The sequence below is a fragment of the Heptranchias perlo genome, chromosome 8, assembly GCF_035084215.1.
Source record: "Heptranchias perlo isolate sHepPer1 chromosome 8, sHepPer1.hap1, whole genome shotgun sequence".
In the NCBI taxonomy this organism is placed as follows: Eukaryota; Metazoa; Chordata; class Chondrichthyes; order Hexanchiformes; family Hexanchidae; genus Heptranchias; species Heptranchias perlo.
The window spans coordinates 34,151,489-34,178,758 of NC_090332.1; the positions used below are offsets into that span (position 1 = coordinate 34,151,489).

The window sequence follows — 27,270 nt, forward strand, 5'->3', positions numbered from 1 at the left end:
TAAATGATAATAATATTTTATTATTAAATGTATCAAATGCAAACCTCAACTATCACAATGTAGAAAAAAAATCATATTAGAGCACTCCGTTAAAATCTCTTTAGTGCTTGTATATTCATGCTTAGTTTCTGTTGTAACATTGCTTTTCCTTCCAAAAGTTGTGTAACACCCTTGCAATAATATTATATACAACTGGTGTAAATGCTACAGACCCGAGTAAAAGCTACAAGGTATAAGTGTCACACAGTTGCAAAGTAACAATACCATAAACACGGCTGGCATGCTGGTACATGAACTGGACATCAACAAACAGCAACAAAAGACAATAAAAGGCATGACGCCTGCGTCACTAATAAAAAATAATTGTGCAGCCTAGTGTCAAGGCAGAGAGTAAGTAAGTTTTTTCCCCCGTTTGCTTGCGGTTTAATGCCGCTCTTTTCCAGGTTCAACAGTTAATAGTAAAACAGAAGAAATCCATTTCGCTGAAAGTGCAAGCTCTTCTGTCTAATGAACAGTTTTTCCCTAGCAAGTTAATAATGTACTAACGTGGAGCTACTTCTGTTCTTGGCATCTCCTGGGAGACGGACTCTTTGGATCTAGAATTCAATTTCCTTTATGGTTTAATTCTGTAGTGTTCCTTCTTTGATATGTTGGATGAAAAGATTTTTCTCATCCTCTGGAGTCCTTCCATTCTGAGCCCGGACTATACACGTTGGCCTGTGCAGGTTCAGCATGTAAATCAGCTGCTGTTTCTCATTTTTCAGTTCTTCTATTTGTGCCTTCAGTTCTGCATTCAGAGATTCCAGTTTTTCTGACTCCTAGTGATAAGATATCATGTTAAGTACATTTGTCAATTCTCCTGAAGTAGTGAGTTATAATTTTTTTTTAAAACGATACATTTTGAGTGCAATGACTACACACTAAGATATTGTAAAACATTTTCCCCACTTTTCATGCTTGTCTCTATTAAATTGTCAATTTATTTTACCATTAAATTTTACATTAACAGATCATTACATAAAATGCCCAAGCTATTAACACACAAAAAAAATTGATTTTCAGGACATTAATTGGAATGTTATTCTTCATTTCAATAGTTTTAACTTTTCAGGTGATGCTCCACTTTATCTTTTTTCAACTCAAACTCTCCAAAACTATCCAAGTGCAAAATTGCCAATAAATGCTTATAACATTGTGGGATATGTAGTGCCCATCGTCATTGGTTTACTGATCAATCTGTATGGTCACATACAGACAGTGGCCTCACCTAAGCTGATCAACCAATTCAATTGATTCCCCAAACATGCAGGAATGTGTCAAAGTGTATTTTTCCTTTCCATGTCTAAAAAGTCATTGGTGTATCTTTTCCCTCAGAATATACAAGTATATATATATTGTTATACATTCCCACAGATCTGTCCTTTTTTCTCAATGGCCATATTTAATAGCAAATAAAGAAATTAACATTGTTTACTTATTTAAACATAAATGCAAATAAGAGTTCTGACACATATCCTATTTAACAAAAAATTCTGGCGAGTTCGCTCATTCTTATTTTAAGGGAGTTAAAAATACCTTTAAAGCTTAATCAGTGTTGAGCTGTGGAGCTTAGAGACAGACAGCTAAAATCTTCATTGAAGTCCAGTTCAAACTGGTTATGGTCATGGACTGCTTTTTGATCCAGATGATCAAGGAGTGCACAGGGAAGTGGGAGGTGACGCTGAGTCTGGTTTTATGTAGCAAGCCAGAGATGATTGAAAAAGTTAAAGTTGGGGAACATCTTGGAAACAGTTACTATAGTTTGGTATCACACTCACCATGGAAAAGGACAGTACAACAGAGACTCAAATTTTAGGAAGGTGGACTTTGAGGGCTTGAGAAAGCAGTTAATGCAGCTGAACCGGAATAGATTGTTAGAAGGACAAAGCTTGGAGAAGTAGTATACTTTTAAACATACAATGCAGGACTTACAAAGTCAATTTATAGCACTGGTTAAGAAAGACAATAGGAATAAGATGAAAACTATGTGAACGACAAGGGAAGTGATGTAAGCAACAAGAGTAAAAAAAGAGTGTGTTCCTCAAATATAGATCCTCAGCTTCAGTGGTAGACAAGCAGGAGTACAAGGATAGGTTGAGGACTGGTAGAAAACTGGTCCTCAACCAGTAGAGTGGAAGAAAAATAGGCAGAAATAAACAATGAGATTTGGAATGCAAGGAACAAAAAAGCAATACAAGGAGCTGTATGAGTACATTCAAAGTAAATAGAGTCAGAGTAGTTGGGCCTTTGAAAGGCACTTATAAGGAGATGGTATCAGGCAAATGGAAATGGCAGATGGCCTGAACAGTTTCTCTATCAGTGTTCATGGAAGAAGTCACTGACTCCTAGAAACAAAGGTTATTTTCCAAGAAATTTGAAAAAGTCACTAAATTATTGACAAGGAAGTGAAAGAAGCATTGCAAGGAGAGGATAATCCCCACAAGGCTCATGGCGTACGCAGAAGGGTACTAAGGAAATGGTCACGTTCTAGTGGGTTCTTTAGAATCAGAAGTTGTATCAAAGAATTGGAGAGATGAGAATGTAACAATTGTATTTTTTTTTAAAAGAGCAAAAGGATGGTCCTGGTAATTACAGTTCAGTGACCCTGACATCCGTTGCATGTAAAATATTAAGATGCTATCCTGAAGTAGGATATTGTGAAACACAGAGGAATAGAGTGTTCAGGGCAAGTCAACATGGCTTTTAGTGGGATGGTAGTGCGGGGTGGGGGCAAGACAAGGGAAGATCCTGCTTCTGAAACCTGTTTGATTTCTTTGCGGAGATATTGGAGCTTGTGGACAATGGAAGCTTTGGACATTTATCTAAAGCAGTGTTGTCCAATAGGTTAACCACATGTGGCTAATTGGGAATCCAGATGTGGCTGATTGCATTTCTGATTAGTAAATAAAAATTGAGTAATAGACACTGTCGTTGGACACGTGATCTCAATACACACTGTCAAAGTAACGGTGAGGCCAATGGCCCTTGCCGTTATTTATGCGCAAATGCTACAGCAACTTCAGGCGAGGGGCAGATGCGCAGTTAAACACGGAAATCCAAAAGTTGCTGAGCGAGATGTGCCGCTCATCTGTTAGCTTCACGAAAACAGAATCTTGCTGTCTGTCTCACCGTTGAAATGCATTGACAGCGTGAAATTGCTGTATTTGAGTGGTTGATACAAATTCAACTCGCCACAGAGAGTTACGTCTTGTCCATTTCAGTCTAACTACCCTTATTTAATGACATAAGTGTTAATTACTGCTAGTCAACCTCTCTGGCATGGAAAATTAAATATTACAAGTGTGGAGTCTCATTCCTTCAGTTTTTAATTGTTGTTGGAGATTTTAAAAATGTAAAATTTTTACATTTTTTTTTACTTTTCCTGTCTATCTTTTTTCTCTGTCTCTTAATCCAATCTTTCTTTCCCTCTCTTTCTGTACTTGATTTGACATTGAATTCACCTACTCTAATTTATACTTCCTTCTCCGTGTTAATTTCACAATCCTTCAATCTGATTGGTTAAGGGGATACCCAGTTGCTTGCCCTGTTCACTCAGGTCCCAGATGCCCCGTTTCTCTCGCTGTGACGTTATCAGCTCGCACTTTCAGCAACTTGCCGCACACAAAAAAAAATTGAAAAACCTAAATGTGCAAGGGCAAGTCTAACAAACGGCCGATGCCATTAGATGCCCTGCCACAGCAAATTGTGGCCCATTGTCTTTGAACACGTACGTGATAAACTTTACAGCATGTCTGTACTGAATTGGCTTGGTTAAGAAAAAGCCTCTGCAGCAGGAGATAACTAGAAAAGAATTGGTCTTGTTTAAGCCTCGGTCATGGGACATCCACAAAGAGGGGCAAGTATTCTGCATGTAAATACTCAGTCCGTAGAATAGTATTTCATTTAAGATCATTCACTGCACATTTACATTGTGGTGCCACTTCCTGCACAGCTGCAATAACTGAACTATGAATTAACAGTAGTGGCAATAACATCTGAGTGACTAAGATAAAGCGAGTCTTCATTCTGGATCTCAGTCTAACTCATTGTAACAGTTATGCTCAATTATCAAAACTCTTGTAAATCCCAAAATGGTCGATTTCCTTTTCAATTTCTTTCTCCTCAAAAGTTTACCCACAAGTAACAAATTATTTAGTTCTTATATATTCCTTCAGTTCTGCCTCAATCAGTTGCAACCTGAGGCCATGGAGTGTGAAGGTCAACGTCAAATAGTCCGCATACTATGTCTGATGCTGACAGACTGCGAGCGTGGGAACAAGGTCAGTCTACAGAGGAATAACACATCTCTGACTAAGAATCAGCTTTCAGGCTTCACCTACCTTACAGACATGGCAAACAATTAGACTGGCTGACCAAACATTATTATTGTTTTGAAAACTAAAACATGCAAAAGAGCACAGTTCTTTTTCCCGTAAAATATTTAGACTGTTAGATACCACATAGCTGGATATAAGCCCATTTCTACAAAATAAGAGCAGTGCAACTTCCATAAGTATTCTTGCCTCAGGACAAAGAAATGATGTGTTTATTGAATGACACTTGAACTTACTTTTTGCAATATGTCTGTCCTTTCCTTCTTCTTATTTCGACATTTAGCTGCAGCTATTTTATTTCTTTCTCTTCTCCGTCTTCTCCTCTCATCTTCATGTGGTGTCATCTGTAAGAATGAATATCTAAACTCACTTCCTTGGAATTGGAAGATGGCAGTAGTGCCTCAAAATCAAAAATATAACAAGATCATCATTTGTTTTACGTCACACCCTAGTTTGTACTATTTTGATGTTTTAGGTTTGGAGTGTCCACACAATGGTATAATTTTAGTATTCCAAGATATACATTTGTTAAACGTACCCGTCTTTCTACTGCCTCACTTGAGCTCTCGGTTCCTATTAAATATTCCATGGTTGATGCTCCATTTGATAGCCGTTTGCTTTGAATGGCAAATCGCAGCTCTTCTTTGACCAAAGGGGTAATGTTTGTAAACTCATCAAATACCAGAGACATTGAGGGTGAGATACATGGAACGACTGCTGCTGTACTGACATCTGATGCAGATCCTTGTCCTGTGTGTTGGAGCATCATGGTGTTACCTGTTCAGAAGAGCATGGAACATGAAATTATTTCAAGTAATTAAATTAAAATTTCAGACTTTTGTTTGTTACCCACCCCCACATCACATGCTATTTACCAGTCAGTCAATCTAGAATATGCCTCTTGGAAATAGCAAAGTGTAGTCTAGATTGATTTTATCTTCCCCTCCCTGTGAGCAAGTGCCTCATCTTTATCCACCCCAAAAACCCAGGTGAAATGGAAAGCTTCTAACTGGAAAATCACCATGATCCTTGATTCCATTCCAATGGTGCATTTCCTCTAAGCTTCAAGATACTCAATCTTCCAAGATACAAGTGGTTGCTAATTGACAACTGTTTGACACCTTCAATTCATTGGTCTTCCCAGAATATATCTCTGCTCTGATGTGTGCATAGCCATACTACTCTCCTCTCAGGCCCTCAGAATCCCCCAGATAGCAGCAGGGTCAGTGTATTAGCCTGACTGCTGAGTCTATTGTGACCTTAAGACCTCAGCATAACCATGCATGTTAACATCAATCCATGTTCAACCAATAGAAGATTTGCTTACTTGAAGTAAGAAGGGCAATGACAGTTTCTTCCCTACCCAAGGTAAGGCATTCTTCTTCCAAAGAATGCTCCAGTGGTCTGAACATGAACTATTGAAATTCATTACATTGGTTTGGGTCGGTTGGTAATGTTGGTTTCTCTGGCCTTGAAATTATGCAATGATAACTGAAATTCCTAACTCTACTATTTGAGATGATGTTAACCCATTTATTTTGAATAGATTAACACCTCCATTAAAACAGTCAGCAGTTTGTTACTACCTAACTTCATGTAAATAGGCATGATGTGGAGATGCCGGTGATGGACTGGGGTTGACAATTGTAAACAATTTTACAACACCAAGTTATAGTCCAACGATTTTTATTTGAAATCTACAAGCTTTCGGAGGCTTCCTCCTTCCTCAGGTAAATGTGGGTTATTTCATGTAAATAGGGTCATGGATTCAAATGCTAAATAGCTCAGTGACTTGAACCTGTTACCTGACCAAAGATTCATAAGGTAAATGGCTTGATTGATGCACCTCTTTCCTCAGCAACAAAACATATTCTGTGGCATTTATCTCATCTATAATCCAGCATGATGTCGAAACCAGAATATACTTGGTTAATCCCAGGGATGAGGGAGCGGACATATGAGGAGAGGTTGAGTAGATTGGGACTCTACTCATTGGAGTTCAGAAGAATGAGAGGCGATCTTATTGAAACATATAAGATTGTGAAGGGGCTTGATCGGGTGGATGCAGTAAGGATGTTCCCAAGGATGGGTGAAACTAGAACTAGGGGGCATAATCTTAGAATAAGGGGCTGCTCTTTCAAAACTGAGATGAGGAGAAACTTCTTCACTCAGAGGGTAGTAGGTCTGTGGAATTTGCTGCCCCAGGAAGCTGTGGAAGCGACATCATTGAATAAATTTAAAACAGAAATAGACAGTTTCCTAGAAGTAAAGGGAATTAGGGGTTATGGGGAGCGGGCAGGAAATTGGACGTGAATTTAGATTTGAGGTTAGGATCAGATCAGCCATGATCTTATTGAATGGCGGAGCAGGCTCGAAGGGCCGATTGGCCTACTCCTGCTCCTATTTCTTATGTTCTTATTCTTATGTTCTTATAGTGGGTTAAAATGATCCACTGGTATCTCACTTGCACAAAGTTGAGTAACAGTAACACAGCTGGTGGAAGTGATTTGTCTCTGGTCTATATGATGGTACAACTCCTTTTTTTCTAGTGAATTTAATTAGAGGGTTTACAGAAATTTGCAAGATTTGTACGGTCTGGTGAAATTACCAAAAAAAATGAATTAAGTATTAACTTAGGTTATTATTAGGTGTGGACATGTAGAGCACTACTGTGAGGCACAGGATCAATCCCCCACTTTATTGAGTTTATAATCTCAGCCTTGCTGCTGTGTGGAGGCCTGGCATCAAACTCTTACCATAGGTTTGGGGGGGTGGGGTGGGGAAGGAGAAGAGAAAATAAGAGGAGATTCATCACCAAACTGCCCTCACTCATGTCCTACAGCGCAGGTTTCCAAACTTTTATCTTTACGGGCCACATACCATGGAGCTTCAGGGGCCACATCCAAGGGCCGTTTTAGGAATGTGCATTTCTGGCAGGAAGCCTCACCCACCAGGAAAGTATATTGAGAAATCAAGAGCACACTCCCCATGACTTTCCATCCATTAAAATGAGCAAAGTTGGGCATTTTCATTGAGTGAGGCTGCCCACATATATACACAAATTAATGAGAAGAACAGGTCTTCAATCAGGCAGCAATGATAAAATCAACCCTGGGCTAGTCTTTTAATAAAACATTTCTCAGCCTCTATTACTCACTAAAAGTAGCCATTATCACATGTGAGCCCTAACTGTGAAGGTCACTAGCCATTATAAATATGATTTTGCCTTCTACAATCTAGATGACTGAGGCAAATTGTTGCACCTCTTTCACTGCGCTGTCTGAAATCAGCTAATTCATCACAGACTGAGGACCAACCCTGGTTTCTATGACTCAACTGTTTATTAGAAACAGTAATCTCAGACAACAGGGAAGGCCAGGCTTCTCACACTGACACAATGAAAATGGTGCAAAGATGGAAAAAAGTATGAAATGATTTTCATGTTGTGAACTGGTTCTACACTGTTATTTTTTCCACTCACTTAAGGCTGTTTGTCAGAGAGCTTTTCAGTCCATGATGACTAAATTCAAACTCAGTTTCCGGATATGAAAGGACATTGTTCTAAACCACTGTCAGGCAATTCTTCCATAGAGTTTGCTCTTATTGTGAAACTTGTGCAATGCCCTGCAGTAAAAATCCCTGTGTGAACACTGGTAGAGTTGGCTACCCTTTATTCACTAGTGAATGAACTCCCTCCTCCTGTAGGTGGTGTAACTCAAAAATGAATCTGAAACTGGCACCATGTAAAACTTCCCAGAATCACTTCAAGGCCAATTTGAAGAATGTTGTACATATCCAGGCAACAGGGAGATGTCAATGTAGCGATGTGACGTCACACCACAAGTGCTTTTATTAAGATCTAATATAGCTATGAGATTAGAAGACAGCTGTTCCTTGCCTACTGAACATGAACACTTGCTCAATGTAGCCCTGTCATCACCTCAGTGATCAATTATTTATTACTGATACATAAGCAACTAGGAATGTTTTAGGTCAGATCTCAGGGTTCCGTTCTGTACATAACACTTCCACCTCCATTCCTAACAGTTCCCACCATTGGGAATTTTTTTTTAGTAGTTAGGACAGTATGATGCAAAGGCTCATTTGGGTTTGAATACGCTATGGGTATGAGTCAGCTATCCCCATTATGCTAAGCTATGGCTCAGTTGGTAGCACTCTCACCTCTGAGTCAGAAGGGTGTGGGTTCAAGTCCCACTCCAGAGACTTAAGCACAAAATCTAGGTTGACAGTTCAGTGCAATACTGGGGGAGTGCTGCAATATTGGAGGTGGCGTCTTTTGGATGAGACGTTAAACAGAGGCCCTATCTGTCTTCTCAGGTGGACGTAAAAGATTCTACGGCACTATTTCGAAGAAGAGCAGTGGAATTATCTCCAGTGTCCCGGCCAATATTTATCCCTCAACCAACATCACCAAAACAGATTATCTGGTCTTAATCAAATTGCTGTTTGTGGGACCTTGCGGTGCGCAAATTGGCTGCCATGTTTCCTGCATTACAACAGTGACTACACTTCAAAAGAAAAACACTTCATTGACTGTAAAGCACTTTGGGACATCCTGAGGTCGTGAAAAGCGCTATATAAATGCAAGTCTTTCTTTTAACCTCACTGATATCATGGACAGGCAGTGAGTGGAAGTAGGGATGCAGGAAAAAAAAGAAAAAAGGAAAAGTCATCCCTCAAATGCCCTTGCACATTTGCTCACAGCTTATTTCAAAGTAGCAATGGTTTGGGAGCAGACCATGGATGGTGCATGGAGATCAGAAAAAAGAGGAATTGAAGGAAAATTCCATAAAAAGAGGGAGGCCTGCCGTTAACTGTAAATGTGTAGCTTATGTGGGTTGTCAACATTAAAATCTTTTGATGAAATTACTGCCTCTTATTCACTGCTCATTATTTTATGTGATATAAACAGTATAATATAATTTGTTTTTTTCGTGAAATTCTTTCCTTACAATTAGAAGGCATGTTCCAGCTACTGGCTAACTGAGGAAAAGCAGTGGATCAGGAAGGTACCTTGATGGTTAAGTGCTTCAGTAGTCAGGAACAAAGGTGGATTGTTACAAAAACAACATGTATAAGTTTTGGCCTGAGTGAGTTGAAGGAACCACAAGACATTTTAGGTTTCTGATCACATCAACAATTTTTGACTCAATATCAATTTTTGTTTGATAACATGCCTGTGAAGCGCTTTAGGACATTTTACTATGTTAAAGATGCTATATAAATGCAAGTTGTTGTGATTGTTGGTATTTAAAATTGGCTCCTTTGATGTGATAATGTTTCTGGTAACACAACACAGTATGGATGTGTACAAATGTAGAGATGTATATAGAACACACCTTCTACTTGGTCAGAAAAGAAAGCAAAAATTAGTTTTTTCACAATGAATGGGTTAAATTCTCTCGGCCTCAACATGCGAGTTTGTCACTTGTTCTGGTCCCCCACCCAGAGTTAAAAATCGAGGCCATGGGGGTAATTTTAACCCCCTAGGAGGGCCGGGACAGTAGCGGAGTGGGGCGGGTGGTGGGGTCAAGTTGTTAAAAATGGGAAACCTGACCCCAACCCGCCACAAACACACCTATTTCCAGTTTAACCGGGGTAGTCTGGGCGATAAACCCCCTCATGAGGCGGGTCAGTAATTATAATATGTTAATGAGGCTGTGTGCCTCAGATTTCAGCAGCCATTTGGATGCGGGCTGAGTTTCCTAGGGCTCGGGAAACCAGACAGTTAAAGGCAGGTGAGATCTGACGGCCCTGGCAGTTAAGTGCTTTTCCAGCACTGTTTATAGTCCAGGAGGAGCAGGAGTGTTTTCCCCCAAGCTAAAATGCAGTGATCGGCCTCCCTCCCCGCGATCTCCAGAACCCTCCCCCCACCCCCCTCACAATCTTATCTACCGGACCTGCTATCCGATCTTTTCCCCCGGATCCATCCCCCCCCTCCACAATGATCTCCGCCCCCCCCTCACCCCGCAATCTCTCTCCCCTCCCCCCCCCCCCCCCCCCCCCCGCAATATCTCTCCCTCCCCCCATCCTCTCTAGGCCCCGCTGTGGCCTTGTACCGCAGGCTTTCCTGCCCGGCAGCCAGCCAGCAAAAAAATTTGAATGAATCCACCTGTCCCGTATTTCTCGGTTGCTGACAGGCGCCCCCGCTCCCTCCCCACCTCCCCATAAACATAGGGAGGTATGTCTATCTGGAGTTTGCAATCAGGAGACTCCCAAGGAAATTCTCAGCATTGTATATAATGTCAGCCTTGGCTTAGTGGCACTACTCTCAGAGTCAGAGGTTGTGAGTCCAAGCCCCACTCGAGAGACTGGAGCACAAAATTTAGGCTGACATTTAACAATGCAGTACTGCACTATTAGAGGTGCCATCTTTCAGATGAGAAGTTAAACCAAGACCCCACAAGAGATCCCAATGACATCGTGGGACCCTGATTTGAATATATTCATTAGGCACCCGTCTGTTCCTGTTCCCGGCATATATTTTTCTGACCTCAGTCTGTGGCACAGTTAAATTTGCAATCAGGGAGTTTCCAGCGGGAATGGGGCAATAAGTTGATTTCCACAATTTTAACTGCTCTCCTGTCCCGTTCCTGCCAGGCGGTGGGGTTAAAATAGGGGCCCTACAATTTATATTATCTGTCTTCTGCACTAGCAATTTTTTTGTTGTCATAAGCACAGAACAAAACAAAAATCAGAACATCCACTCCTCTTTAAGAGATGCTTTGTCATCTTGTAAAGCACCATGCTGTGGCCAAGTTTATAAATAGATGAATGTACACAGTAACAGGTTGCGGACATGATCACATCACTCTGTCACTGACTGAGTTTACCCCAACCAATTTACTAACTTTCTGTAAAAGCAAAGACAGAATAAATATAGGACTGCAAACCATCACAATGTACCAGATATTCATCAGCTGCAGTGCAAATATGCTCCTCAATGCCCAACACACACTACAGAAGACAGTTATACCACAGCGATTGTTTTTCAAACAAACTTTCTGGAAGGATCCACTTGCAGTACCAGGCAAAATCCAACAACAGGAAGGTGACAATCTAACGTGCACATAATGTGAGTGAGTTAATTAAAATGTCTGCCATTAAATGGGTGTGAAGTCAACAGCCATTCATTTTTATGACTGCTGCCCTATATTGGGCTTGGCATCCAGAACCAAGATTGATAGAAATGAGCCCTGTGACAGTCTATAACACTGTAGACTGAAACACATCCCTTACAGTATAGTATGTAACAACTCAACATGTCTTTCAACAGATGGCATCAAGTAGTAGTTTAAAAGTTGAAATACCAAAGATTGTGTTTATTAACTAATCTGGAGATAATACTACATGGTTTAAACTGATGGCTGGGCTAATACCTATGACTTCACTTTAACATGCACACATGAAACATTTCTGATGATAGAAATACAGCTTCTGGGCTTTCAACATGGTCATGCACCACCTACATTACAGAGGCACAGTAAAAGCATTTGCAAAAGGTCAAGTATGCTGTTTATCTCTCATTAAAAAAAGTCTTACACTCCATTTATATTGGGAGTTTGTGTCAACTGCACTGCTGTGGTCATTGGCAAACTACAGTAGAGGTGGTGTGCACCATGCAACTTGATGGGTTTTGGCTATACTTCTGATGGCAGCATTACATTAACCTCCATTGTAAGCACCAATCACCACTATTGTCACAAGAAGAGACCAGCAAATAATATGGCAGCCTTCCAAAAGAAGTGCCCGCGTTCACCTCCATATAGGCAGTGAAGCAGTCTTGCTATCAAAGGCTCTATAAAAATCTTCCTCAGTGACAGAGTAACATACAAGTCCTCAACGAAATAATCATGAACATCAACTTTAAAATAACAACATATTTGACTGCTGTAAACCATAACAGCATAAAAATAAACAGGGCTTGTTTTAACACCCAGAAGAAAAGAAAGAGCAAGGGAACAAAGAAGCTGACTCCAAACTCCAACATCACCACATCATAAATATTAAAGAACATGATGTTCAGGGTTGTTCTTTCAGGTCTCCTATTGCCTATGAAGGATGCTCCCGAATGGAACAGCAGAATTGCAAATTTCAACACCTTATTATAAAACAGAGCAAAGAGGAAGAAGATACTGTTCATTGGGAACTGAAGTCAGTTCACTGGAAAACCGAGGCTTTTCAATAAAGATGGGATTCAGCTAAGCAAGGTAGCTGTGAAACTTTTCACTACTAATGTGGAGGAAGCACTCAGGGTTTCTCTAAACTGCTCAGGCCGGTGGGGAGAACAAAACAAAATAGCAGTGTGATTAAAAACAAAGGCAGCGTAATTTAAAACAATATAGGCATTAGCTCACCCACATAGTTGGACCCACCACAAGAGGATAGAATCAGGGGGTAAAATTGCATGAAATCATCAGGGTATTTTATTAAATGCTTCTATACAAATACTGGATGCTTTAGAAACAAATTGACCAAACAATAGCCGTATATTGCAACTGAAAACCTTAAGCTGATAGTCTTCACAGAAATGTGTCTGGGCCCGAATTTCACATATCTCAATATACATTGTTTGGAAAGGATAGGGTAGATTGGAGTGTGGGGGGAGTGGTAATTTTCGTTAGGAAAGGAATAAAATAATGGAACATGTTTTTTTAAATTAGTTCATGGGAAGTCGGCGTCGCTGGCAAGGTCAGCATTTATTGCCCATCCCTAATTGCCCTTAAGGTGGTGGTGAGCCGCCTTCTTGAACTGCCCGTGTGGTGAAGGTTCTCCCACAGTGCTGTTAGGTAGGGAGTTCCAGGATTTTGACCCAGAGATGAAGGAATGGCGATATATTTCCAAGTCGGGATGGTGTGTGACTTGGAGGGGAACATACAGCTGGTGTTGTTCCCATGTACCTGCTGCCCTTGTCCTTCTAGGTGGTAGGGGTCACGGGTTTGGGAAGTGCTGTCGAAGAAGCCTTGGCGAGTTGCTTCAGTACATCCTGTGGATGGTACACACTGCAGCCATGGTGCACCGGTGGTGAAGGGAGTGAATGTTTAAGGTGGTGGATGGGGAGCCAATCAAGCGGGCTGCCTTGTCCTGGATGGTGTCGAGCTTCTTAAGTGTTGTTGGAGCTGCACTCATCCAGGCAAGTGGAGAGTATTCCATCATACTCCTGACTTGTGCCTTGAAGATGGTGGAAAGGTGTTATTCCAAGTGGAGAAAATAGTGCAAAAACATTATGGCTCCAGTTAGGGCTTATCAGAAATACCAGAGCTTCTAGGTCTGTGTTCTGCCTGATACACATCTTACTTCAAATTCGTATCTTTACTTGGAGATTGGCGGCCTCCAGAAACAAATGTAGTAAGACACTGGATCTATCAATTAACAGTTATTGCAGTTCCAGCACAGTTCTCACACAGATGACATTGTTTTTAAAAAAAACTACTTTAGCAATTCCTATTGTTATGCAGCTGGCTGCCCTGAAATACCTAGATTTGGATAGATAGCAGGACAAATAATGCAAATACATCCCATCATGGCTTGTTTGCAAATACAGTCTGTGTGTTACAATTGTGCACTGATTGTGGACAAAAGATATTTATTTATTTATTTATTTAAAGTGACATTTGACAACATGTTTTACAATTCACACTATGTACTATAACGGAGAATTAAAATGCTAATCGCAGAAATCAGGAAGAGTAAAGCTCTCACCGGGGCCTTCCCTGCACAACAATACTAAAACAAATCCAGTTACTAACAGGTATTGAGGTAAGGCCAGTTGCACCCAGCCAACACTTGCATAAATTATGTTTAATAAGGCGGCAGACTGAAACAAGTAACCTTTTAAATTTTGTTTTCTTCTATTATGGAATTACTGAGGCAAGAAGCAAGACGGTACTAAAAATGACAGGGTTTTATACTTTTGAAGATGTTTGGTCTCACAATTTCATTATTCAGTTCTAAAGCACTTTCTTTTCAAATACCACTAACTTTGGGGAGAGTCTCTAATTTCATTTAATTACTGAGATAAAGTAATATAAAATTAAGATTCAGAGCTAGTCAGTCAGCAATGTGGGTGGGACAAAATACACAGGCTAAACGCCTGGAGTCTTTGATCTTAATGTCCATGTGACTGGTGGACAGCTCTAGAGATATAGAAACACAACTGGCATTAAATTAACGCAACTTAGTAATTAAATGGAATTGAGGGCTGCTTTGTTTTCAGGTTAGATATTTTGGAAATGTTTTAGAAGTGAGTAAAATTGTCGACAAGTTACATGAATTCCAGATATGGACGTTGAAAATCCTTGGCCCCATTTAGCCAGCAGAAGTGCACTGGATTGGGTGCCAGCGACCTCCACTCCTAGCCCCAGTGGAATATCTAGGGTCTCATAAATACTAAGTATGGGTGCCTGAGCTACTATGGGTGCAACTTGGGTACCCAATGGAGGGGAAGACTGCAAATGCAGTGCAAGCAACTCACTGGTGCATTGGCCAGCACCATCAGCCAGGGAAGTTTTTTTAAAGCGATCAGCCCAATTGGCCCCCATTCATAAAAGGACCACTATCAATATTGAAGGCAGCATTTATACAGGGATCCAAGCCAGGATACAGGCCGGCACCACTAGGTGGTCCCCACTTGTGCTGCTGAGCTAACTTGTATGCCAAGCTCATCCCGGCACCTAGGTCACTCGGCAGCAGGGAAACCAGGTCCGAAGAAATTCCTGGCATGGGAATTCCCTCCCATTGGCCCCGCCCCTCTGACATCAGGGATTATGTTTGGGGCAGTTGGAAGTGTCACTTGCCCCAGACCCTGTACAAACTGGGGGTCAGTGGGATTGCAAGCAGAGATCCAGTGTCCCTAGTTTCCGCAAAAAATCCTGACTCTGTCAGGTCTTTTAAGCCTGACTTACTATTGGGACCGAGGAATTTCGGCCCCATAGTAATTAATAAATTGATTTTCAAGCTTGAAGTGTTTTCAGGGATTATTTTGTAGAAGTTAAAATCTTCACCTATGTATACTGTTCACAAATACTGTGGAATCCCCCCTCCCACCATCTCTACTCCACTTTCTGGCTCTGTGTTAGGCAAGAGCAAAGGGTAAACAGCTGTGGCTAGAGTTGCTTTTAAATAATATTTGAATAACTCAACATCCACTGAGAAACACTTTAAGCTGTGATTTTGAAATGTGATTTTTGATGAGGAGCATAATTTTACATTAATATTTAAAGAGAAATTGTCATCCTTGTGGGAACGTTTTCAGGCAGGCTTGATTCCTGGAAATGCCTCTTATGAAGTTGGACTGTAGTAAGGGTTGTACTGTATCTGCTGCAGCACAAATTCTCTGATGCAATTCTTTTGTTTTGGTCTTAACTTAATGATGCCATTTGCTTATATGATTGTGTAAAAAAAAGTTATGGATTTATGTCACATGTATACTGGTGAATAGCTCCACTAACATTGGTAACAATGCTCCTTTAAAAATAGAAAATTGAGTTGTACAGCTTTATCGCTTTTCAGCAAATCACATAAAGGACAACTGAGACAAGTGTGTTTGTAACAAAGCCTATTCCAATGTGTGGCTGGAATTCACAAGAGAAACGTTATGACTGATATATTCATTGAATACAAATATTCTGAAGTAACCCTAATTAACTATTTTTTCTGGAACTCGTGGCAGATTCCATTTCCATGAAGATGAAGTAGCACTTCATTCTTCGTCCAGCCACTCTTTGTTTGACTTTACTGCTTGTAATACAGCTGGATTCTCGTACAATATCAATTCCCAGAAAAATACCTTTTACCGTCCAGAAACAGTTTTAACAGACAATTGGCATGATTCATTTCTTTTCCTGCTGCAGTCATTTAACAACATTGTACTTAGCTGGGCTACATGAGTCGAATGGTTTATTCTTTGAACTTTATTAACCTCAAGTTTGCTATCATGAGTTGGTATCTTGTTTATTTCAGCTGTGGATATTAGATGTTAAACTTATATAGTAAGGAATCTTACAACACCAGGTTATAGTCCAACAATTTTATTTTAAAATCACAAGCTTTCGGAGATTATCTCCTTTGTCAGGTGAGTGAGTGAATGAGAGGTTCTCAAATCGCATCTCTTATATTAGGCTGGGACACCATCACACCAAAGAGAATGTCCAGTTGTATTAAAAACAGATAACTTTATCTGTTTTTAATACAACTGGACATTCTCTCTCTCTGCCTTTCGGGTCTCTTTCTCTTTGTCTGTGTATTTTGACCCATTGTGTATTCAGTATTCTGGGACCTACTGTTTTCCGTGGCTAACCTGTCTGAACACCAACGACACCTTTGATTGGTGTGATGATGTCCCAGCCTAATATAAGATATGAGATTTGAGAACCTCTCATTCACTCACTCACCTGACGAAGGAGATAATCTCCAAAAGCTTGTGATTTTAAAATAAAATTGTTGGACTATAACCTGGTGTTGTAAGATTCCTTACATTTGTCCACCCCAGTCCATCACCGGCATCTCCACATCAAACTTATATAGAACCTTGGTTAGACCACACTTGGAGTACTGTGCACAGTTCTGATCTCCATATTACAAAAAGGATACAGAACACAAGAGAAAGTGCAAAAAAGATTTACAAGGATGATACCAGAACTGAGAGGGCACAACTGTCAGGAAAGAGTGAACAGGCTGGCGGTCTTTTGTCTAGAAAAGAGAAGACTGAGAGGTGACCTGATAGAGATCTTTAAAATTATAAAGAGGTTCGATAGGGTATACGTAGAGAAGATGTTTCCACTTGTGGAGAAGTCCAAAACTAGGGGCAATAAATATAAGTTAGTCACTAATAAATCCAAAAAGGAATTCAGGAGAAACTTCTTTATTCAGAGAGTGGTGAGAATGGAACTCATACCACATGGAGTGGTTGAGGCGAAAAGCATAGATGCATTTAAGGGAAAGCTAGATAAGTACATGAGGGTGAAAGGAATATGTTGATAGGGTGAGATGAAGTAAGCTGGGAGGAGGCCCATGTGGAGCGTAAACATCGGCATAGACCAGTTGGGCCAAATGGCCTGTTTCTGTGCTGTAAATTCTATGTAATTCTATATAGGCTTTCTCTAGTATTGCAACACTCCTTTTGTTATAGCTGCAAATACATCGCTGAGCATTTACATCAATTTATTATGTGGCCAGGGATTTAAAGTCCCTGCATTGTTCATTTTCTTGCTCATTAGAAAACAAGTTGCACATTAAGCAGTGATGTAATGTCACCGAGTGTTGATGTCATTGCATTGTTCCATCATTGCCAAACCACTTATATGGACTCAACTTGTAGTGCTGTGGATGGAACACAAATGATGTTGTTGGTACTAAATACAATGCAAATAGAACCACAGAAGTTTACAGCACAGAAAAGGCCCTTCTGTCCATTGTCTGTGCAGACTCTTTACAAGATCCAAAACTATTCCCAATGCCCTAATCTCTCCCCAAAGCCCTGTTTATCCATTTTTCCCCTTAAAAGAGGGATTGGTCTTTGCTTCAGCTATTCCCTGAGGCAAAGCTTTTCATGCTCCAACAACTCTCTGATTAAAGTAATTTCTCATAACCTCTCTCCTCACTCTCAGTGACCATTTTAAATTAATAGCCCCTTGTCAGTGACTCTCCAACTAGAGGAAATAATCTTTCTCTGTTCACCCTATTGAAACTCTCCATAAAATTATAAACCTCTATGGAATTTCCTCTATCTTCTCTGTGGAAATACTTCCAATATCTCCATTCTCTCCTCATAACTAAAGTTTCTAATCCCTGGTATCATCCTGGTTAATTTACACTTATGCTGTCTATGACTTTAATGTCCTTTGCACCATGGGGTGCCCAAACTGCGTACAGTGCTATAACTGTAGCCTATCTATTTCTGTGTACAAATTTATTATTTCTTTGCTCTTCTACTCTATGCCCCTATTACAAATCCCAAATCTTTGCATTGGCCCATTGGAAGCATTATGGAAATACTCTGACCATATCACTGAACTGCCTCGCCTCTCCAAATTTTTTCCCCCCCCGCCAACATCTTCTACTTAATTTTTTCCCCTGCATTCTCTTTGACCATGTAGGGCAGGATTTTGCTGTCATCCCTGGATGACAGCAAGAGGTGGGGTGTCAATCGGCACGTGGGAAACCCAAAAAAAGTCCCTATCTTTCCCCACGCGATCGCGACTTAATTGATGGCCCTTAACGTGGCTTCTGGGTTTGCCGTCTGAAAGCTGCACAGCGGGCGGACTGCGCACCCGCAAGACCTGCTGTCAGCTGGAGTGTTTGTATTTAAAGGGCCATTGCATCAATGGCTTTTGCTGGTGAAACGAGGAACCAGGCAGAATGGAACAGATGAGGGGCAAGCCAGCTCCAAGATTCAGTGACGCCTCATTTGAGGGCTGCTGGCCGGGGTGAGGAGGAGACGGGAAATCTTTTACCCAGCAGACAGGAGGAAGCACCCTGCTTCTGCCACCAAGAAGGCCTGGCTCGAGGTGGCTGAGGAGGTGACCAGCAGGAGCAACATATCCCACACTTGGGTGCAGTGCAGGAAGCACTTCAATGACCTAGCTAGATCAGCAAAAGTGAGTACACTTACTGATTCGCCTGCATTCCGTGGTGCACATCCCTCCCCACCTCCTCATATTCTGCACTGCCAAGCCTACTCCATCATATCACTCCGCACACCCACTTAAGGCTCATTGTCAACTTACCTTCACTTTGAGCACTTCCTCACCTCCCCATTTGTGAACCCACCACTAAAACTCACCCCAATCCTGATCCAATGTGATGTATATGTCTGATAGTCACCCTCTAATGCATCTCTTTCATGAATGCATTGCTTTGGGTGAGGCTGATCACTTCACCCTCACTCACACGTCTATTCTTTCTCCCCTTGTAGGAGAAGAGAGCTCAGAATGCACATGAGAGGGCGAGGGCTGGAGGGCAGCCACAACGAATAGTGGTCCACACAGAGGCGGAAGAGGAGACCCTGGAGATCAGCCGCACCCTTGAGTACCTGTCCCTCGGGGATGTCGAGATTGGCATCCCACAAACGCCTGGTGACAGAACTTTTACATTCATCACACACACATGAATTGCTGTTATTAATGATTGGTATGTTGAACACCTCAGTATGCTCATCGCAACATTACATCTGTGATGATGCTTAATATTGCCTTCTGTTCTCTTCCACGCCCTTCAACGACCGAAGTGATGGGAGAGGGCGATTCCTCAGAGGAGCTCCCGGCCTCTGAGGGTGCACCGTCACATCTTAGTGAGCCATGCACCAGTGCAGATACTTACACCTCGGTGGGTCCTAGTAGTCAGTTAGTTGGGTTGGCATCTGGTGAGCCACTACACACAAGTGAGCATGAGCAGATACTGGTGGCAGGGGCAGCTGTGGAGCATCCATGTTGGTGGGTGCATTCCTCTCCAGGCCCTGCTCAGCTGGACGCAGATGCTGAACCCCGGGGGCCATCATTTAAGAAGGAGAATAATCGAGGGACAGCAGCACATTTGCGAGGTGCTGGAAGACGTGCCACGCACACTCTCCACAATAGCAGCGAGGATGGAGTAGTCCAACTCCTGCATTAGTGGACTGGTGGCACAGGTAATTGCGGAATGTCTGTGATGGAGAGAATGGCAGCCTTCATTCAGCTTCAAGCAAGGCTCACAAATGAGTCCCTTCAGGCCCTGACAACGGCCATGTGGACTCAGGGCGAACTACATTTTGGTGCTTTAAACAAGCTGATGGAGACATTAGAAGTGGCCTTTCAAGGCACCACACACGTCCTCCAAGCTGTTATCCAGCAGAGTGGTAGGAGTGATGTGGCCCTAGCCCAAGAGAGGGATGATGGCGAAAGGGGACATGGAAGTGGGGACTCCACTCAAAGCGCTCCCACATCTCACCCATTGCCTCCCTCTCAACCAGTACACGCAATGCTGTCTCCTCTCCAGGTGGCCAAGTCTGCCCCTGCACAGATGCAGGTGGAGCAGTCTTTGGAGGGGCCCTCATGGGCTCCAAAACCCAGTAGACCTAGAGCATCTCAGCAGTCAGGGCATGAACATGAGCAACCTGCCACTACCTCTGCTACAGCCATAGGGGATGCACCACATAGGAGTAGTAGGAAGTGAAAGGCTAAGGTTTTGTGATCACAAAGGGTATGCACAAGGGTGTCTGACAGATTATCATATTTTTCATTTATATTTGTTTTTGTTAAATTCACATTAAATGTTAGCATTCTTACCACTTCTGCCATGCCTTGCCCATTCTTGAGTCCCTTTTGTGATAGCGCCCTTTCATGTGCTTCATTATGAACGGTGAGACTTGATATCACCCAGTGGATGCGTTTATATGGGTGTATGTGTGGTTATAGGTCTATTTTGTGCGGGGGGAGGGGGGGTTTGCTGGTGTTGGCGGTGCTCATTCCAGGTGGTCTGAGGACTGGACTATCCTCACTTTGCAGATGTCCTTATGAGAATCTGTCAAATATTAATGGCTCACTGGCATCACGAGCAGCCAGGTGAGCTGCTGCTCGGACGTTGGGTTGCCCATCCTTGGCCTCTTCCTCATCCTCCTCAATGTTGATGGCAGATGTGGATATTTCATAAGGGCATGGGGCCTCATCCACCAGTAACCCACTCTGTTGCGCTTTGTTGTGCAGGATGCAACAGACGACTAATTCTACCCTCTCTCGCTGGTGCGTATTGAAACACTCCCCCAGATCAATCCAGGCACCGAAATCGCATCTTGAGCAGTCCTATCGCATGATCAGACCTGGTGGTGATGTGACTGTCATTGTATCGACGCTGTGCCTCGTTGATGGGGGTTTCTCAGAGGTGCCATGAGCCACGTGTGCAGGGGCAATTCCTTGTCTACGAGGAGCCAGACCTTAAGTCTGTTTGGTGCTTGGAAGAGGGCCGGGATGTTGGATTCCTGCAGAATGAAGGAACCATGGCAGCTGCCAGAAAATCTAGCACACACGTGAAGAAATCTTTTCCAGTGGTCAAAAACGAGCTGCGCGTTGATGGAGTGATATCCCTTTCTATTGATGAACAGTCCTGGATCATGTAGAGGTGCTCGGATTGCTACGTGTGTGCAATCAATTTCACCCTGTACCTGTGGGAATCCAGCCAGAGAGTGGAAACCCACTGCCCTCAGTATGACTGAGGTCGTCCATGGGGAAGTTGACGTAGTGGGATGCCCTGCAAAACAAACCATCGGTGACCTGTCATATGCACTTGTGGACAGACGACTGAGACACCCCGGCGATGTCACCGGTGGCGCCCTGGAAGGATCCGGAGGCGAAGAAGTTGAGGGCAGTAGTCACTTTAACTGCCACGGGCAATGCCATGCCACCAGGCCCTGTCGTGAGCAGCTCTGCATGAAGGAGCGACCACCTGGCAACTCACTCTCAGCCTTCGTAGGCACTGCTCCTCAGAGAGATCCAGGGAACTCAGCTTCTGCCTGTAGAACCTCTCAAGGGTAGTGCCTCCTGCGACATTGGGCCCTCTGTTGTCCCCCTCACTGCTCTTCTGCAGGTCCCTGTGGCGCACCTCTGTCTTGTGGAGCTGCAAGTGGAGGAACTGCCATGAGGGGCGCAGATGGTGATGTGCCTCCTCCTCAGATGTACTGGTGAATGTAGCCATTGCGCCCCCCCCCCATCCTGATGTTGTCAGTATGAGGGGGTCCAAAAAGTAGGTTAATATGTGTAAACAAAATAATTCTGAGTGTGAACCAAGAATTCTCAGTCTAAACACAAAGAACTCCCAGCCAAAAGTTTGTCTGAGAGAACCGAGTGCCCTGCTGCAATAGCTCACTTATTCCCATCTGTCAAACAGGGATTTAAATGGCCAAATGGCTGCGGCTGCAACCCGCCTCGGTTTCCATGGTGTGTTTCACACAGCACGGGAAACACGTTGAGGCAGCATTGAAATCGTTTCCCTGCATCACTAAAAATGAAAATCACCAGTTCAATGGCTTTAACTGCCTTAATTGATGGTTTAAATATCGGCAGCCTGCGGGACTTCCGTCTTCCTGAAGCGCGCACACTCAGATGCGTCTGGGTCGTACATGTTTTTCGGCAAGTTGGAGCCAGGATTCCTTCCCACTCCGGAAATCTGCGATTTTGTTTGCCCCCCTGCCCCCAGACTTCGGGGATAAAGTCGTGGCCGTAATCTTCCATTCATCCATGGTAATTTTTCCATTTAGCTTCTTTCTGTATTTTTTTAAATTTAGCTATGTTTGTCTCCATTTTCTTTCCTCTCTATTTTGTTTTATCTGAATCTAAGTTACAATGTTCAATTTTGTCTTAAGCCTTTGCATAGGACTGTGCATGTCTGGAAGGGCATGCCAGCACATGCAAAGAACATATTTCCTCAAATGCAAAGAGATCCATTCAAGATTCAGGGCAATCCAGTTTCAGGCAAAACCTGGTAAGAGTTCTGATGACGGGTACTATCTAAAATGCTAGAGGCACTGAGGGCAGACTGAAGGTAGGACTAATATTTGGTGGTTACTAAATCTCAGCTGTCATGAGAAACTTTAGCAGTGAGGGTGGTGTGGCTGTGACAGTTTTTAACCTAACCACAAGTGAAATATGAACTTTCATTTGTGGGACATGTTTGGCTGGTGTACAGCAGGTTTCTTCAAATCCCAAATAAGGAAAATAAGGCACTGTAACTAGCTAATTTAAATTGCAATCATAAAGTTCATTTTTCACCTTCAAACTCAGTGTTGCTAATTAATTATGACTCAGCAAATAGTATTTTTCCTCTCCCACTTTTACTCATAAAAGGCAATGACTACATTTTGTGGAATTTCCTCTACTGAACAAACCAGCAATGTAAAACATTGGTAGTAGCAAAGTTACTAATATTAAGCCCCTTTAAGATTGTGTTTAACTGAGAGAAAATCTATCTTATGATCTTTGTTCAGAGCCCCTCACCAAATTTATTCCACAACAAAACTGCACTATAACAATCATCTTTGGGATTTTTGTATACAAAGAGTCCCTTAATGGGGATTCAAACTAGAATTAACAACTTGTTAATACTGCCATTAGATGATTATTATGGGTCTTTGTTTTGTCTATGCTGGTGATCTTTAAGACAGGATTCATTATATTCTACATATAATTATATTAGGTTCTTAGTTCCCTAGAAATTTACTTTACAATATTCCCCTGTAACTGGCACAATATCATTCTTTGTTTACAACCTTCATAGGTGATGCAATTATTCTGCAATAACAATGTCACAGTAGCTTCTCAGAAACTGACGCTTCACAGCCCAGCCAATGTGGTAATTCCAGTATTATTGGTCAATTAATCTGCAACAAGTAACAAACGATAGTGAGAAAATATAAGACTACAAATTAAAGGGATGCCATTGCCATAGCCATCAAATGGCTGTATGGGAAGCCTTTCAGTAATACTTGTTATTGCAGTGCATGTATTCATCATTGCAAAATTTAAATGATATTTCTGAAATATATTTAAAACAAAAACATTCTTCTGCAAAAATCATTTGTAAAAAATAAGTTTACTAGTCTCAATATATACAATTATTGAAGCTTTACAATTTTTTAAAATATTAGTTTCTACACACAATCTCAAACTTTGGTGTGACATTAAATCAAACAGAAATAAAAATCAGAATGTGCCAAATATAAATCTGTTTTGTCAGATATTAAGCACAAAATGATTTATTATACCAAATGTGTGGGCATAACCATTATGGGATACAGTTATGTTATCAAAGTACTTTGTAATGTTACTTTTCCATTGTGGTATCATGCATGATTATTTCATATTTATAAATGTATATTACATCATAAACATACATGTACAATACCACAATGGAAAAGTTACATTACAAAGTATTGTAAATTGACTGAGGTGGGAAAGTTAGAAAACTATAAAACTACTGTTATTGCTTTCAGTGTTTAACTCTCTACACACTAGAAAGTAACTTTGAATGGAGTTTGATTCTAATTTTGGCCTCTGAAGTACACAGAATGCACCATTTATTCATACTACTAATATCACTATTACTGTTGTCATGGTGAAAGCTCTCTGCCTTTTGTCCAAGAACCAGGAAACATTAGGACACAATCATCAAATCTTTACTTAGAAATATTGGAGCACTTTGGAGAAAGTGGTCTCTGGAACACTGTGGAACATTCCGGTTCTTAAGCAAAAGTGGCTGTTCCTTAGCATTTTAGCCCACTCACCATTCAAAGTGAAACCTTCATTTCCCTTTCCCACTGGGATCACAGCTTCAAATCACTTAAATTAATTATTTGAACTCAAACTCAAGAAATGTTTTTTATATTTCTTTCTTCAGTGAATATCATTCCCCTATGGTTGCCCTCTTTATGGCTTTGGCAAGGAAACTTGTGCACTATCTGTTAAATTCTCCATAGCACATAGTGGTGTCACCACTGAGAGTTTCCAATGTCAATACCCAGGGCCACTGAATATGTGAAAAAACACAATCGGTCCAAAAGCAACAACAACCCCATATGTTTGGGACTGCTCACAGATAATCAAGACAGAATTCAGTATTTATCAGCTGACCAAAGTCACCACCCCCATCCGTGTGAAGAGGCTCAGTTACATGGATGGGAAAACTTGGTACAGGTACACCACTATAAGTTATTTTCCATGGCAGCTTTGAGTTCTGCATTCACTCAGAATTCCAAGTCCTGTCATAAACAGAATGAAAACTATATAGGCCAGTTATGCAATGCAATGTGTCAATACAAAGAAGTTTCAATTTTTTACTGATGCAAAAATCAATAACTCAGGTGCAGTGTCACAATTGAATTCAGGCAGGTGATGGGGAAAGCATCTCAAAGAGGTATTCTCACACTGCTTCAGCTTAGTAACCTCTATGGAAAAGAAATTCCACCCATGATGTCCAGTATCACCACTTCTACATTTACCACTACACCACTGCCTGAGAGCTATTACAAATTTATTTCAGGGGATCTTATTTGGTCAAAAGGGAGTGTTTATTTCAAAGAGGGAAGACTCTGTACCATGTGGATTCAAAAGGACCAAGGGAGAGGGGGCAAGGATCTTTTGCAATGACCAATATATTTCATGAAACCAGCCTAGCTTGCCACCCTGTTGGTATTACTGCTGCTCTCATGAATCACTGGCCATGCTGTTGCTGTTCCCCATGGTCAAGGATTGCAGGGGTAGAGTCAAATGTTTTAGGCGGGGCAAGCCATTGCAAGGTCAGGGTCAAAGGTACACAAGTTTCCCTTTTTAACAAATTTCACTTTAAGGACTGCTGATTACAGCAGCAAAGCAGAACCTGCAGTATAACGCTGCTCTGAAAGTCACTGGCCCTGATATGCCAAAAAGAACACACTCAAAACTACTTAGATAAGAAGCTAAGTGAAAAATGGAACATAACGATCAACTGGGAAAGAAGGAGTCAATTATTTAGCCCTGCGAACGTCAAACGCCTTCAGATAACGTCAGATCTGCGATCCTCGCTATTTCCATCATGTGTGCAAATACAGGTACTGCAGCTTATGAACTTTGGAACTAACTGCAAGACAGCGATTGGGAAACTTCAGGCTTTTTACAGGAAACTCCTCCGTGTCATCTGACCAGTTACGTCGCTGCTCTGACTAAGCAGATCTGAGACTGCTCGTTACATTGTACTCGGGGGAAAAGAGTCTGATCACAATAATTGGCAAACTATCAACTCTACTGCCCGAAACCACTGACTCCTGTTTAAAATGATGACTTGTTATTGATCGAGTGAAGGTAAATGAACGGGCGCTGACAACCCTGTAAACTGTCATAGCGAAGGGTCACCATGACCAGTTACACTCAATGAACTCAACAAGCAAAATAAAAAGTTGTAGCGATTCAGAAAAATCTTGTATATCACAGGAATGTTTACAATAACCTCCTCCTTGTCCCCCGATTCCTGGATTTACAGCAATCCGTGGGTTATTTCCCGCTTAGGACAGATCCCAACATCGTAAACTCACCAGCGTGACCATTACAATTTGTCAAATGTAGTACAGGTTTCCGGCTTCCCCAACTCACTCTAACCGGCCTCGGGAGAAAGAGGCTTAAACCCGAAACGTCCGAGTGTTAAATGACTCGACCTACCTCTTGAGTTGATTCGCTCAGCCCTCAATGAAACAAAAAAGACTGCTTAGGTGTGAAAGAAGCGGCACTTTCTGTGCTCAGCAGCCGACCCGCTCCAGTTTTTCGAAAACTTGCGGAACACCGCTCAAGGTTGCATCACTGCCTTTATATAGTGAGTGTGAGCTCTGGTATTTACAAGCCCAGTCAACTGACGTCATTCTATTTATAGAGCGGGGAAGCTTTCTTTGTGATGATGCAACCAGCCCCAATCCAAGGGAACTGAGCTCCACGCACCATAAGAGGACCATATCAGTTTGATTAAACCCAGGGATGGCATAGTAATGAGGAAATGTGCCCCCGAACAGCTAAATGACCGTAGATAGCAGGCATCTGATAAGAAAGGAGCTGAACTTTGATGTTCAGGCTGTTTGTTTAAAATAGACAAGACTCTTTCAGGACAACAATATTGTTTTCGAAAATATGTATCTCATTTTGTGAACCACAAATAACAATCGATTTATTAGTGCTGACTGCGCTAGTTTTTTTTAATATAGATACTCTTTTTACCAAAAAAAGCGTATCTAATAAGATTATAATTATCATTCATTGTCTTTTATGGAGTTAGACAAATCGAAGCCTGACAGCCCACTGTAGACACAGGTATTCCGGGGCACGCTCTTCGAATAGAAAACTATGTTAAATTGAGAGAAAATAATCAAAAGTCTACCTCGGCTTTTAAATTA

At 41.7% G+C, this 27,270-nt stretch overlaps 1 protein-coding gene across 1 annotated transcript; it reads right to left on the reverse strand.

Annotated features, from left to right (window-relative positions):
* On the reverse strand, positions 1–26,703 carry atf3 (activating transcription factor 3). The gene is made up of 4 exons (XM_067988937.1): positions 26,549–26,703; positions 4,912–5,150; positions 4,610–4,717; positions 1–818 (listed from the first exon to the last, which is right to left on the reverse strand). Exons 2-4 carry the CDS (start codon positions 5,140–5,142, stop codon positions 621–623), a joined length of 537 nt encoding a protein of 178 aa, XP_067845038.1. The 5' UTR covers positions 5,143–5,150; positions 26,549–26,703; the 3' UTR covers positions 1–620.
* Positions 26,704–27,270: the final 567 nt, after the last annotated feature.